The following is a 13,723-nucleotide window of genomic DNA, read 5'->3' as shown; positions in this document are numbered from 1 at the left end:
AACGGAAAAATTCGTCAGGAATGTACGATCTGGATCAGAATATCCGATGGGTACCTCCATACCAGATATCAAATCTCAAGCTCCACGCATCAGCCGGGACAATGGCTTCAACGTATTGTTTGGTTCTTGAAGGCTCTGAACAATCCACGGCGTGCATGGAGACCTCAGCATAGGATATGGCTTCCGAAATTATGCCAGTGCCGACACCGACCACGGCATCCACCGACTAGGTTTCTGACTTGCTGGTGATCGATCTGACTACAAGAAGGTTAGTCCTGCGCATAGTATGCTCGGTTCCTGACCTCGGCGGCGGCGCGGATAGTGCTACGCCTTTTCTGGTAGGTAGTCCTTTCCCCAGACCCAGAGTGCCTAGACCAACATCAGCCTGGCTTTCCGATGACGCCGTGTAGAAAAGGAGGGAGTTTTCTTATCATTTGGCAGGTTTGAGGAGGTAAATGACAGCACATCGGTTCTTGCCATAGAATTGTCTGCAGCAGGTCAAAGCACGGCCAGGCCCGAGAGGTCGGGCACAAGGAGGCCCCCTCCAGTACAAGATAACCGAGCACTCCATGGCTGCTCCATACAATGGCATTGGGCCATTTGCAGGTGCTCAGGCGCCAGATCGGGTGACAACATTTGGTGATCAAGAACCAAGCCCAGGAATTGCTCATCTTCGGGCGTCATTGGGTGATGGTCAAACGTGGGTTTGAAATGGATTCCGCTTCAGAGACACCTATGGCTGCAACCAGAGGAAGAACATGCAGGAGGCCAATGCAGCGGCCAATCTCACGACCAGTCAGTAAGCTCCAAGTAGAAGTTCAGCTGCGGCATCCGAGGGCCAATGGGTTTAGATAGCATCACCAGCCACTGTTACGGCAGAGGTAGGTGGCCTTGATTAGTGGGCACTCATGACTGCCTCTGTAACCTGTCGCTGGGTGGCTGTTGGAGGTCAACCCCTCGCTCCGCGGCTGCTAGGCACTTCACTACCTACCTCCTAGACTTAGGCTAGGCTCGTTGACTGCAAAAAGTCAATGGCACGGCATGCCATTCCCCGTGGTGCACCTTTCACCACGAAATTCCTCATTCTTCAATTGCTGCACTGCCAACCACTTTTGCCCACGGCTGCATTCTTTCCTCTGCCTCCAAAATATCCTACACTCGAGCCATGACACTTGTCTAGCCAGGAGGTCGCCAGTACCACCGTCAGACATTTGTCTCCGTTGCCCTGGCTAGGAGCGGCCCCACGAGTCACGGATCCTAGAAAGTGATCCTGACAAGCACTATCCTTCCTAGCCTGCGCTTTGACGTCCCAAACCCATACCACATACATATTTGACACTCCTAGACCTTTTCTCCTTCTTTGAGACTCTGTTCAGTGCCACCATTCCTCATGTTGGTCACTCCCAATCTCTGCGGAAACATGGCTTCACAGCAGCAGCAACAGCAACATCCTTTTGCTGCAGCTCAAGTGGCCGAGAAGGTGATGCGGAGAGTGGAAATTGCAAAGGTAGCCCACCCAACCTCACACGACCTTGCTTGAGTCGACCAGGATGCTAATGAAAATTTTCCTAGGTTGCTCGAAACCTACAGGACTGTCTAGCCTTTGCAAGTTTCAAGGCCCAGAATGGCTGGCAAGATCGGACACTGTCGACGATTGAGCCCGAATTCACAGAGAAGCTCAAGAGGAAGAGACCGTTCCTGGAAGATGACACTCCCTCTGATGGCTCCTCTGGTTCCGACGACGAGTTTGCCCCCATGTCCTCAATTGCAAACAACCGGTTCTCGAGACCTTCCCATGCTACCTTCAAGGTCCCTCAGCCTCCTTTTGGTGCGAGAAAGAGAGTCCGGTCGTCGTCGACTACTGGTCTGGACAGACATCCCAGCAGCATGACATGGAAGCATGACACTCGCTTAGCACAATCCTCGCCTGTCTTGGGCCGCACACAGTCTTTTCAGGAGCATAGCGTCTTTCATACCGACCCTCTAGGCCTGCCGCACTCTTCCAATGACGACTCTCCTATGTTTGACGTTCATTCTGACGACGACGATCATGACCTTCCTATGCCATCCTTTGCGAACGAACCTTCCAGCAGCATCTTATCCTCGTCTCCTCCTCGAACACCACCTCCTACCAAACGTTTACTCAATGTCAATGGAAAGCAAGCTGGAGCTGACCTCCTTTTGTATCTGGCGAATTCACCATCTCGCTCACCAGCCATCAACATTCACCGAAGCTCTGTCTCAAAAGAACCACCCTCTACTCCTCCTTCCCAACACTCCCACCTACCATCCTCGGTCATGACGACTCCGGGAACACATTTGGGATTATTCAACGGTGCACTACAAACCCCCGGCCAAAATTTCAACCTCGCCGACTTCTGCAATGTCACCCCTTCACCTGCGCAGGCTCAATGGGGCGGTCGAACTCCAAGCATAGCAAAGACCCCAAGTCGCTTCACTCGAAGAGGATTGAATTTCGATACACTTGCGCCTTCGGAAAGCCCAACGGTACAACGCAAGGCACCAACCAGCCAAGGCCTCGCGCTACAGCTCGGTGACGAACTCATCCCGAGGTCTTGATATTCCCCCCCGTACTCGATGCAGCCACTATTATGATAAACTAAAAACGAACGACACCCATCAACGGTGCCATGAACTACTCGAACTGTCACGAATAGCATACAACAATTGTCTTTTGCTAACGACACATGCAACGATCAGAACGGCGTACATTGTTTTGAGTCAATACAAAATGGCTCGGGAATATGCAATGCAAGGCTGATTTGGATTGAATTGAATTGTCTTTACTTGCCAGTATTCTGCAGGGAGCCGGATCTCAGCAAAACTGCCAACGGAGGATTTTGTAGGGACTTTGCTGTCCATTGCCTACTTTGCTTGTTGTTTGAGCTCGTGCATTTCACTGCGCTACATGCAGCGTGTTATTGTCCTCATTAGTATGGTCAAGAGGCCACACTGCTGCTAATTGTTACTGTCGGTAGGTAGCTGAAAGTATATAGTCTACAATCAATCAATGAATAAATCAATCAGATTGGTAGCACCAAAAATTGGCCCTGAGCTGGACCCGTACACAATTTGCACAACGAACCCTTCCACTGCAGTACAGTGCCGTGGATGCTTAGCGGTGATGCATTGTGTTTGTGCACATCGCGTGCTCAAGATCGAGAGATCTGGTTCCGTGCGCCTGCCACCATCTATCATTCAGACAATCAAACCAAATTACCTGCACGGGATGTGGCGGTTTTGGGACACGCCACACTCAGCTCAATTGAACTGGCCAAACAGGACCATACGTCAGTGAGGTATGGCCTCCATAATTATCTCGTTATTGGAACGTCGTCCGGGAACTGGAATGGAAGTGCTTGCAGTAGTTCCCGTCAGGCACCTCTGGCCAGTGGCCACTCCTGTCCGGGGGATATTCGTCAACGCTTATGCATGCACTTACAGTACTATGGCACGGAGTACGAGTACAGCACTTTCGGGATGATCCTGGTTTGACAGCAGAGATGTTCAAGGTGCCCCTCTCCCCCTTCCTGCTTTGGAAATCATTCCCATCCCGATTTCAAGACTTTGGGATGGTGATCTACCTGTAGCGTCGGTCCCGGTCTTACTTGGTACAATACAGATGCCGTGGTGCTGGCGGATGAGAACAACACATCTTTTCCTCGTCGAGCTTGAGCTTGAGCTCCCACTTCTAATTTTGTGCACACACATAGTACTGTATGGATGGTCGGGGAGCTGGCACTCATCGTGCTCCATGGCTCGCCATCATCTCACGCGGCCGCCTCTTCTCTACGTAAACAAGCGGTGCTGATCAATCGACCGGCGAATCTTTGTGATCAAGATCCCCTCCAACATGCGGCTGAACTCATCACTCGGCTAGTTTAGTTCTTAGAGGTACGTAGTTACGTAGTACTCATTCAAAAGAGGTTAGAAGCCCGAGCCGGAGCTGTAAACTCACTGAGCTGAAGCTTGTTGGGCGTACTCGGTACGTACAAGTAGCATGATCCGAATGCAAGCGAGGCACGAAAACGCGTGAGATTTGGAGATCGGCGTTTTGTTATTTTCTTTTTCGCTTCTTTTTCCCGTGTCTTGTCGTTTCTACACTGCCGCACATCTACGAGAACTCCGGTGATAGGGATTGTTTCCGAGACCAGCCACTTTTTTCTCTTCGCAGTGCAAGAGATCGATTGATTTCGGGTTGACAGAAGAGGGAGATTGAAAGAAATGCTGCAAGAATTGTGATGGGTTGCTGTTTGCGGCTAAATGTAAATTTCCCACTTTACGCGTCGACGCGACTTAGCGTGGCAGACTAGTCTGGGATGGGGAGCTTGGCGGCGTTGGCCAATCATCAATGACTGCCATGACAAAACTGCGCGGTGCCGGCGTTACCGGACTGAATCAAGGTGATCACTACTACGGTAGGTATCAATGTCACAGTCAGTCTGTGGGCCTGAGAGACTGACCGGTCAGAGTTCCATTCGCTTTGATACGAGAAAATGGCCAGAGTGACGCTGTCGGGTGTATATTGATGTGAAGGATTCAAATACTCTACTATGTGGCATCTGAGCTGCTTTAAGTCCGACTGTCAAAGTCCGGCGACGACATAGATATCGTGGACATCTGTTTGAATCATACCCATCATGCAAATTGATGAGCAACGAACTCTCCCCGGATGAGAAGCCTCATCTATGTATCCGTTAGCCATGATGCTCATGTCCTCTGTAGGAAAGCCTTGCATCACCTGTACCTGGTAGGTGCTGAAGGAATGCCCAGGGTATCAAATGTGCAGGACTTGAGGGACGCCACCGATCCCATAACGCGGGTCAGACTAGTCTTTCTCCCGTCTCCTGGGATCACAGTATGGTGCTCCTGCCGGTGCTCGGGCTTTGCTGTGCCAGTCGCCTTATATCAGACACCTCAACTAGAGCTGGGTCTGATCGAAGCTGGACCTCAACTGAAACCCCATATGACCATGTGCTTCGTAAGGTGTGCAACAACTCAGGAAATCCCATCGTTGCCGGATCGTTCGTGCAGCTCCGTAGCAAAGTGATGTCTTTCATGCTCAGCACACAACCTGAAGGACAAACGGCCACCTGACAACGTCCATTGGCGACCGTGGCCGGTCTGTCTGTCGCTCAATATCGTACCGCTCGACCGGCTGATTGGTAATAGCGAGAGTTGAACGGACTTGGTGCTTTCATTGCTTCACTGCCGCCTCTTCCCATTGTACACCAACCCATTCCTCGCGGAAAGTTATCTCTCCTGGTACAACACAGTTCTTTGCACATGTCCCAACGATCACTGTGCCCCATTCCATCCCTTCGTCGAGGTCCATAGCCTCATCTTTTTCCAGCTCGTAAATCAATCCGGGCACGAGTTGAAGCTCAAATACCCTTTGCGCTCCGCAGCTTTCACACCTTGGAATTCCTCTTACTGCGCCCGGTTTCCCATGGGGCACTACGAACCTCGAAGCGACATCATCTGTCCCGGAATAGAGGAGCGGCTCACCCTTGAATTCATAGCGTAACACTTGTTCCGGATTTTGAGCTATTCGATCCGAGAATTTTTGAAAAGTCTTGTCTAGCGTGGACTCGAAGGTGTCTTTCTCTGATGCAGCGCCGCTGCCACTGTCATCCACGTCGTACTGTGTCTTGGAGGACTCGGCTTTCATTTCTGTGACCGGTTCCTTTTCCAGCTCTTCCGGGTAAGCATCGAGGTAGAAGGACGAGAACGGCGGAGCGGATCGAGACTGTTCAGGCCAAGGCTCAGACCTCTCTGCGTTGTTCGTGGGTGGCTTGGTATCTGATTGGATTTTGAGCTTCTCGGCGAAACTCTCTGTCAGAGGCTGTGCTTCGTCAACAGGTCTTTGCGGAGGCTTTGCGGCAAGTGTCGAGGCGGCTCCGAGGGATGAAAACGGGTTTACACTAGGTGGCGGGTTGCTGTTCGACATCGAGAATGGGTTTGTGCCGTTCACTGCGGGAACCGGTCCTGTCCCCCCGAACAGAGCGTTTCCAAGACTAGGTTGGGGCTGTTCGACTGGGACGTCCGGTGTTTCCTTTTCCCTCTTCTCTGTCGTCTGCCATTTTCTGACCTCCCGAAAGGCTCTGACACTGCCAATCTTCTTCGAACAAGCCTTCTTTCTGCAGCAGAGAACATGTAGCCGTCGTTCGTCGTGAGGGAAGTATTGCTGAAGGTCAGCATTGAGTTGCAGGAGGAGTGACATGTATCCATTGCAGACTTTGCATTTTGCAAGAACAGCAGAAGGAGGATGGTCCGGGTCTAGCCAGGTAGGATAGCCACCAAGGTGGCTGATATCATCTCCTGTAGGCTCTGTAGTGGCATAACCGAGAGTGACGTTCGTGGTCGAGTAATCTTCATCTTCATCTGATGAATCACTATCATAGGGAGCCATGCTCGCGACTTGGAGGTATCTGAGCAGTGTTGCAGACTCGATCTCTACGCCTGCGCCAGAGATAAATTCTGCTCGGACGATTATGCAAAAGCTCAAAAAACAATTAAGGTGTGGCTTCAGGCGGGCACCATACCAAAGCTGGTAAGCTCCTGTGCTTATCGATAACGCCCCTTCAGCCCCACTGTCTTCACTCATCCACCAAGTTTGTTCAGACTTCTCCTCTCTTTGCTGCAGTTTCGTTCCTCTTCGCCATGGCCATACTGCAGCCTAACATCACCCTTTGACCAAGATCGCTGTCTACTACCCGTTAAAGCCTAGGTGTGTTCCGGATGTGCGTACTCCTCACCTGACTATCCTGTCAATACAACTTCCTCTGGAGAGGTAGGCCAATGATCCGTCTTCAGCTCCATGTTCCACCGTCTCCCCGCAGCATAAGGGCGGGGAACCATGTCGTTTAGCATCTTACTGCGCCGGCATTTCAGCATAAAAGACAATCTATATGCAACGCCCGTCGGAGAGTGCGGAAAGTGATTTTCTGAACCTCTCTGCACCCTTTCCCAAGTTCAGGCGGACCTGAAATCCATTATCGCAATGGCCACCCACAAAGCCTCAGCCATCGTCATTGACGACTATGAACTTCCAAAGGGCCGAAAAGCAGTCGGGACCCTCATTACGGCTGCTCTGATGGTCCTCTCGTCTAGACGCAAGTTCATCGAGCCTCGATCATTTATCCACGATCACATCCTAGCAAGGAGTATCAAAGCCCACAAATACTCCAAGCTAGTCCAAGACATCATCTTCTACGCTCTGTTTGGTCTCCACGGGGTCGAGACTGTCTGGTTCGCCTTTACCAAACTGAAGAAGCACAACGTCAAACTCACCAGCCCCGCCTGGATTGAGTGGGTTGCCACAGTCTTTGCTGGAGGTGTCTTCGCCAGAGAGCATTTCGATGAATTTATCGAGCAGAAGGAGCTCAAGGCTATCAAGGAAATCTAGATACGGGTCAAAGCAGTTCGAGCAACGAAACCAGTTGATGAAGGAGACAATTCTTGTCGGACACGAAGGTGGAAAAGCCACTTGGAGTTCTACCAAGTTAGCGTGTTTCAAGGTCTGATATATACGGTGCGAATGATGATTCTAGCTTCTCATTACTCTGGCACAGAGATTCTTCCAGTTATGCCAATGGTGCGGATACCACCATAAGCGCTTGACTATACCCATGCGAAGATAAAATCCCTCTTTCCATCAGGCCGGACCTTCTTTCCTCTCAATCACACTCAATGTGACTTGTCACATTGCAATACGAGCCCTGCACCTGCATGTGGCACACGCTATCGACGCCTCGCCAATGGCTCGTGCACTCTGACTTGGGTACATATCAACGCGGCCTTGACCCCTCGACTATTTCGCCGACCGTAACACCTTTCACCCCTCCCAGCGTGTTCTCTCTCTCTACCCACCACTTCAAATCGCAGAAAATACTAGTATCAACTTTGCAAAATCTCTCAATTCCGTTTACTCCAATGCATGTAACTCGGCGCCTCTTGTCTCTTCTTCTTACCACGCCATGACCGCTCTCGCACCTCACGAGCAAGGCTCGGCCTTTCTCCGCCTCCCTCCGGAAACGCGCCTGCAAAATCTACAGCTACCTCGTGCCCCAGGACGGGACTCTGGACGTCGAAATCTGCGACGGTCAAGCTTCGCCAAAGGGAAGATTCGCGTTTCTCAGCCGCTCCGTCGTCACCGATCATCTCGCGCGCTTCTTCAGCCGGGAAACCCTGATCCGCGAGAACGGTCTGCATCTCCTGCTCGTCTGCACGCGCACCCGAAACGAGGTGTTACCCTTCCTTTCCAACTTGACAGTCCGGTTCCACTGCCCATGCTGTTTCAAAGAACTGCTCAACAATCTCTCGCACGGCCTGGGCGTGGGCATCCACTGGATGAAGCACGTCGAGATCACTTTCACCTGCAGGGATCCGCCGGTGCCCCCGGAACAACCGCCCTTGTACCACGGCTACGGCCACGGCCACGGCCACGGTCGTCGCCGCATGACGCCGGACCTGAGCCGATTCATGGCGACCGAACAGGCCGGAGAGGCCATGTCGGAAGCTCGGCGTGTCGCGTGGCTGTACTACGGACGCCTCGATCTCACAGAGCAGGAAAAATGGACATGCGAACCCATCAAGGACAACACCTTCACGGCCCGTGGCATCGAACAGCGGAACGCTTTGGCTCCTGGCACCTACCTTCTCACGGCCGGAGGAGGCACACAAGAAGGCGCAGCGGGCGCAGACGGCAACGGAGGTCCTAGCGGTCCGTATTACGCGACGAGAACCCTAGGCGATCATCTTCTCAATCCTCTGACCGGACACTTAACAACGAGTCTCCCCACCTACAAGAAATGGTTGGTCAGTGGATGGTTCCACGTGTGACAAAAGGAGGCAGCAGCGGTAGTAGCAGCATCTTGCCAATCCAGCAAGTAGCAAGAACCAAGAGCCGACATCAGAGCTACTGTGCGCGAGGGTAAATCTGATCTTGCTAATTCAGAAACAGAATCCGTCCAAGGAGTATTGAAAACCAAAGATATTTCGCCAACCAGTTGATCTGCTGCCCAGCGCCACTATTATGTTCGGAGAACGAGACAACAGACTCTCCACAATATCCTCGGTCGAAACGATCCAGATTACCTCCCATACACCCCAGGACCCAGAGCGCCGTCACATCAAAACGTGAATTGCATCAAACCAGGATTCAGCACGAGCGGCAACAATGCATGCGAACCTGAACACCGTATTTGTCAGATCACCACAACAACTCCATACTGAAGAAGGGTTTGACAGTGTGAGACTTACCAACAACTGTTGCCAAAGGCCAGATCGCCGTCAAGAACGAGATCTGCCAGTCATACGGCACCAATGCGCCCAGCGGTCCAACTCCCGCAACAACAATCATTCCCAGGCTCAGAACCGCACAAAACGCAAACGTCAGCCTGAACTTCCGCAATATCACAGGCACCTCCTTGAAGAAACTTGTGTCAGTCGCTTCCTTGCTCGTAGCACCCCAAGTCATGTCCACACCGAACAAATGGCTCAAAATCGCCTGTGAGACATGCAACGAAATGCCACCCAGAAACACTGTCAACAGCGGAATCCAGCGGAGGTTCTCCAACAATGCCGACGCCAGACTTCGCTCTTCAATTCGATATCTCATCACTGCAAGGGCAACATTGCCCAGCGCCGTAAATACCAGGACGATGGCGAAGTAGATCTTGAAACTGTCAATGTAATAGTGATCCAGATGTCCATTGAACCAACCGACGACGCAGTAATTGAACAATGTAAGGATCCAAGCAGAGCCGATGGCATAATACGTCCCCACATACGCCATAATTGTCAATTTCGAAGGCAGAGGCATGTTGCTGACGATGAATCCGCGAAAGAGAGGCGTAAATGGACCCTTGGTAAACCACTGCGCGAAGGGATGGAAGATCAACTCGGAGCAGCCATAGGCATATTTCTCCCAACGCGCAAGCTCGTCGTACACCGTCAACGAGACGCCTTCTTTGAAACCTTGACCGGCATACGCCGCTAGGCGCAGAATATACCCATTCGTCTGTAGCCGCAATGCCATATCGAAGTCCTCGGAAACGGTGGCCTCAGACCAGTATTTCTCCTTGGTCGCGCCGTCGTTGACATCCTTTTCGATGTAAGCGACATCCTGCACGGCCTTCCAGCGCAGAAAGGCGTTATGTCCGACGAACGGCGCGACATCTCCATTCGAAACAGCGTACTGGATAGCAGTGTAGACGAGGTTCGTGAAGAAGGTTATTCCCTTTTCGAACCAGTTGTCCGTGACGTTCATGACACCAGACGCGAACTGGATGATGGCCACTTCAGGAGACTGCTCCATCTCACTGACCGCATCGAGGAAGCAGTCCACGGGTACTCGCGTGTCCGAGTCGATCAGGAGGATGTAATCACCAATACGGACGTTTCCTTCGGCCTGCGTGCGGCCTTCATCCTCGAGGATAACTTCCGCCAACGCCGTGTCGTAGGCTTCGCGCTCATTCTCGGCCGTCCAGGCTTCGTTGCGATCGATCGGTGCGAGCCTATCTTCAACGCGGGCGCTAACGTTGAGGGCGTAGTTCATGTTCGATGCTTTCTTGAACTTGCCGGCTCGAATGAATGGCTTCTCGCCTTCCACAGGTTTGGGTTTGTGTTTCGGTCGAGAGACCCAGCCAATGTTGTGCTCATCGTAGTATTCGCGTCTCTCCTGCGCCTGTTCGGCTGGAATCAATTGCATGCCATCGTCGTTGACGAAGATGTTGGCGGTGCCGCCTTGCATTTCGTAGGTGGAGATTGCAGTCTTGATGGACTTGATGGTAGGGTCGATAACTGACCACAACCCTTCCTTGTACACGGGGCATTGGATCGTGACGTGCGGAAGCGTGGCAGTACTAGGTAACCGAGGCGGTTGCTGGCCGGAGTAGAACTTGGTGTTCGCGTTCATCTGACTGATGGGACCGATGATTTGGGCAATGCTCCCGGCGACAGATTGCATGAAGAAAAGAGCCAGCCAGCATTGCAGAGGCACGACCAGGAGAAAGGCGAGACGCATCCAGTTTTTGTCGACTTTGATCTCGAGGGCGATCTGCCGCCAGCCGCTCCCAATGGCCGCGACGAGCAGGATCAGAGTGAGGGCGGTGAGCACTGGCTGGATCAGCACAATCCGTCGAGTGGGGATGACCACAGTTTTCTCGAGGTCCGCGGACGAGTCTCCGGTGTTCAAATTGGTCGTACTTGGAATGGCACTTCCCACCGGCGCAGCAGACTCGTCGTCATTCATCTCTTCTTTCCAGACCATGCTGATGAGCTGGTCCTCAATGCTTTGTACTCGCTTGAGGACATGATTTGGATCGTCGTCCCAGACCACCAGGATCTGATAATCTTGAATGAAGGCTGCAAAATGATGCTTCTGGCATTCAGGTAGATGAGAGATAGTGGGCAGGATTTGCAATCGTAGGCCGGATTCTAGGGGAACATAAGTGAGCGTTTCGTCTTGGAGAAAGAGTTTGATGATGCGTGTGTTCACGGTCATGGCACACTACAGAGAGATGGTCAGCGACCCTCTGGGATCCTTATGGCAATGAACAGACGGTACCTTGACATTCAGTCTCTGTACCGCATCGAAGACCCCATCGCGCCGCGTCCGCAGATCTTCTGGTGCGCATTTATAGTCGTCTTTTGCCTTTTTGAGCATGACGCCCTCTTCGATTCCATTAGTCGACCACATCCGCTCGAGCTGTTGCTGGTGCAACCAGTTACACATCATGTCTGCTTTCAGGTCACGTAGCTCTGGGATTGAGCTGTTTCGGAAGTCACCTGAACGGTACAGGACGGATTTGCTGCTTTGGAGTGCGCTTGGCCGGGCTGCTGCTGATCTGGAGGACGGAGTTGCTGGACGTGCTTGATCTGAGACGTCTGTTGGAGTTGCCATACTGGATATCGGCAGCAGGTCAGCGTTGGAGTCCGTTGCCTGACCAGCAACACTGAGGACTGGGGTGTTGCCTGACTTTGATTCATGATTTGCCGGCCCAGGACCAAGTGCTGCTGTCTGGCTGCTCGCCATTGTCAAGGAAGGCTGCCTTAGCCAGCAACTTTGGAAGAATGTAAAGCTGGCGAGGAAGGGCTTTTGAAAGCTCTTGAATCCCAAAAAGAAGACTGGCAGTGTGCTATGGAAGGCCTGGATCTTTTGCATGCTTTCCAAAAACTGGCTGGACTAGGCGAAGCGACTGATGATATCGTGGCTGAAGCGCACTGAGACATAGTGATCTAAAAACATTAATCAAGCCGCTGGAAGATGATCAACTCGGGCGATATCTCCAATAGTCGGCGTCGATGTTGAAGACATTTTCGAGAAAGGGGCTGGCAGCCCTGCCCATGTTCAAGACAGGCCATGCGGACTCCTTGACACAAACATTGATTGTAAAATGCATGTGACGGCTTCTTTGGCTGAAAAAACATTCCGAGCATGCAGGAACGGAGATCGATATGCAAGGCCCGAGTAGAAGGAGATGAGTCTTCCAGATGAGGAATAGTATCCTCTCGTGAAAGGCATGCTCCGTGCGGAGTGCGTGGCCGCGAACTTGACATGCTCTACAACAAAGTCTCGTCCAAGCGGCAAGAGCAAGCATAACGATCAGCAGGGTTGGAAGACCCAAGAGAAGCGTTCTGAGACAGCGCTGAAGGGTGGTACAGAGACCCACGTGCTTTTGCGAATCGTAAACGAGAATCCGGAATGTCATTTCTGACCCTTGTAGGCTGGTTAGCAATCTGACCACTCCAAGTGGCCATCCTCGCCCAAAATTGGTTGCTATATTAAAGCTTGTCCACGTTTCCACCGTCTCCCGCCAGAAGAGTCATGAAGGTAGACCATTTCTGACACTTGTGGTGCGCACATGGCAGCATGAAGGCCCTTTCCGAGCATTTGACTAGCCATCCCGCCTGGTCACGCTGAGACAATCACTTGCTTTTTCATCTCAACTTCTTCTGAGCAGACCGCTGCTCCTCAAGTGTGATCTCGTAGTCGGTTATTTTGAGTGCCCCAGCGGTCCAGATCAGAACTGCCTGCAAAGAACTAGACTCGTTCACTGGTTGCCGCAATTGTGCCTTGCTCTTCCGAATGTTTAGCCGGGTACGTCGCGTGTAGCCGATGACATTGATCCAGCTGCCTGTTATGAGAGTAGACGGCTCGGTGGTTTCAAGGACAAGATCGATGTCGACCAACACACGAGAAATAGGTTGGATGTTCTTGGGATACGCGTGCTCGAGCACGATTTGGCCTCTGGCTATGTCATAGTCGACAATGCTGGAACACAAATTAGTGGCACGGCTGCTTTCGACGCCTGAGAATCATACCAGCCTATCAATCTCACCTTGGTATTAGGCGGCAGAGAAGCGATATCCTTGAGAAAGACGAATTTGGACGCGGCAGGGCCGTTGGTCGCGAACTCGCTCATTGGCGAAGAATCAAGGACAGCTTGCGGCGACGGGGAAACTGCATCATCCGTGCCACAGATCACTTTCCAAACAGTGGCGAGATGGCGCTGAAGTTGTTCCGCCTTGAGCCATTTCCAGGATTCTGGTAGACAACCGCTCTGTACTTTCTTGAGCGTGAAGTTCTTCAAGTCCAAAAGCCATCAAGCGGCATCGCCAAGCCACCGTGGCTCACTAGGTAACGTAGGCCAAGGGCGTGGAAGTCCGAGGCTCCCAGGGACGGCGCTGGCTGCCT

General features: G+C 52.2%; 6 protein-coding genes across 6 annotated transcripts; 3 read left to right on the top strand and 3 right to left on the bottom strand.

The window, feature by feature from the left end:
• The first annotated feature begins 1,085 nt into the window (after nucleotides 1-1,085).
• Nucleotides 1,086-3,044, top strand: PV05_01581 (uncharacterized protein). Its single transcript, XM_013466591.1, has 2 exons — nucleotides 1,086-1,507; nucleotides 1,573-3,044. Exons 1-2 carry the CDS (start codon nucleotides 1,391-1,393, stop codon nucleotides 2,578-2,580), a joined length of 1,125 nt encoding a protein of 374 aa, XP_013322045.1. The 5' UTR covers nucleotides 1,086-1,390; the 3' UTR covers nucleotides 2,581-3,044.
• A 1,490-nt stretch (nucleotides 3,045-4,534) lies between these two features.
• PV05_01580 (uncharacterized protein) lies at nucleotides 4,535-6,480 on the bottom strand. The gene is made up of 2 exons (XM_013466590.1): nucleotides 4,763-6,480; nucleotides 4,535-4,707 (listed from the first exon to the last, which is right to left on the bottom strand). Exon 1 carries the CDS (start codon nucleotides 6,431-6,433, stop codon nucleotides 5,219-5,221), a length of 1,215 nt encoding a protein of 404 aa, XP_013322044.1. The 5' UTR covers nucleotides 6,434-6,480; the 3' UTR covers nucleotides 4,535-4,707; nucleotides 4,763-5,218.
• Nucleotides 6,481-7,024: 544 nt separating this feature from the next.
• On the top strand, nucleotides 7,025-7,429 carry PV05_01579 (uncharacterized protein; the record flags this gene model as incomplete). Its single annotated transcript, XM_013466589.1, has 1 exon — nucleotides 7,025-7,429. One exon carries the CDS (start codon nucleotides 7,025-7,027, stop codon nucleotides 7,427-7,429), a length of 405 nt encoding a protein of 134 aa, XP_013322043.1.
• A 527-nt stretch (nucleotides 7,430-7,956) lies between these two features.
• On the top strand, nucleotides 7,957-8,865 carry PV05_01578 (uncharacterized protein; the record flags this gene model as incomplete). The annotated part of the gene is made up of 2 exons (XM_013466588.1): nucleotides 7,957-7,962; nucleotides 8,029-8,865. The coding sequence occupies 2 exons, from the start codon at nucleotides 7,957-7,959 to the stop codon at nucleotides 8,863-8,865; spliced, it is 843 nt and encodes a 280-aa protein (XP_013322042.1).
• Nucleotides 8,866-9,155: 290 nt separating this feature from the next.
• On the bottom strand, nucleotides 9,156-12,190 carry PV05_01577 (uncharacterized protein; the record flags this gene model as incomplete). The annotated part of the gene is made up of 3 exons (XM_013466587.1): nucleotides 9,156-9,214; nucleotides 9,286-11,536; nucleotides 11,594-12,190. 3 exons carry the CDS (start codon nucleotides 12,188-12,190, stop codon nucleotides 9,156-9,158), a joined length of 2,907 nt encoding a protein of 968 aa, XP_013322041.1.
• A 776-nt stretch (nucleotides 12,191-12,966) lies between these two features.
• PV05_01576 (uncharacterized protein) lies at nucleotides 12,967-13,451 on the bottom strand (the record flags this gene model as incomplete). The annotated part of the gene is made up of 2 exons (XM_013466586.1): nucleotides 12,967-13,300; nucleotides 13,351-13,451. The coding sequence occupies 2 exons, from the start codon at nucleotides 13,449-13,451 to the stop codon at nucleotides 12,967-12,969; spliced, it is 435 nt and encodes a 144-aa protein (XP_013322040.1).
• Nucleotides 13,452-13,723: the final 272 nt, after the last annotated feature.

The sequence above is a fragment of the Exophiala xenobiotica genome, assembly GCF_000835505.1.
Source record: "Exophiala xenobiotica strain CBS 118157 unplaced genomic scaffold supercont1.1, whole genome shotgun sequence".
Taxonomy (NCBI): domain Eukaryota; kingdom Fungi; phylum Ascomycota; class Eurotiomycetes; order Chaetothyriales; family Herpotrichiellaceae; genus Exophiala; species Exophiala xenobiotica.
This window is presented reverse-complemented; position numbering and strand designations above follow the sequence as displayed.

Coding starts and splice junctions, on each gene's coding strand:
- PV05_01581 (XM_013466591.1), top strand. CDS start 1,391: ATGTTGGTCACTCCCAATCTCTGCGGAAACATGGCTTCACAGCAGCAG. Junction 1,508..1,572: donor GGAGAGTGGAAATTGCAAAG/GTAGCCCACCCA, acceptor AAATTTTCCTAG/GTTGCTCGAAACCTACAGGA.
- PV05_01580 (XM_013466590.1), bottom strand. CDS start 6,433: ATGGCTCCCTATGATAGTGATTCATCAGATGAAGATGAAGATTACTCG.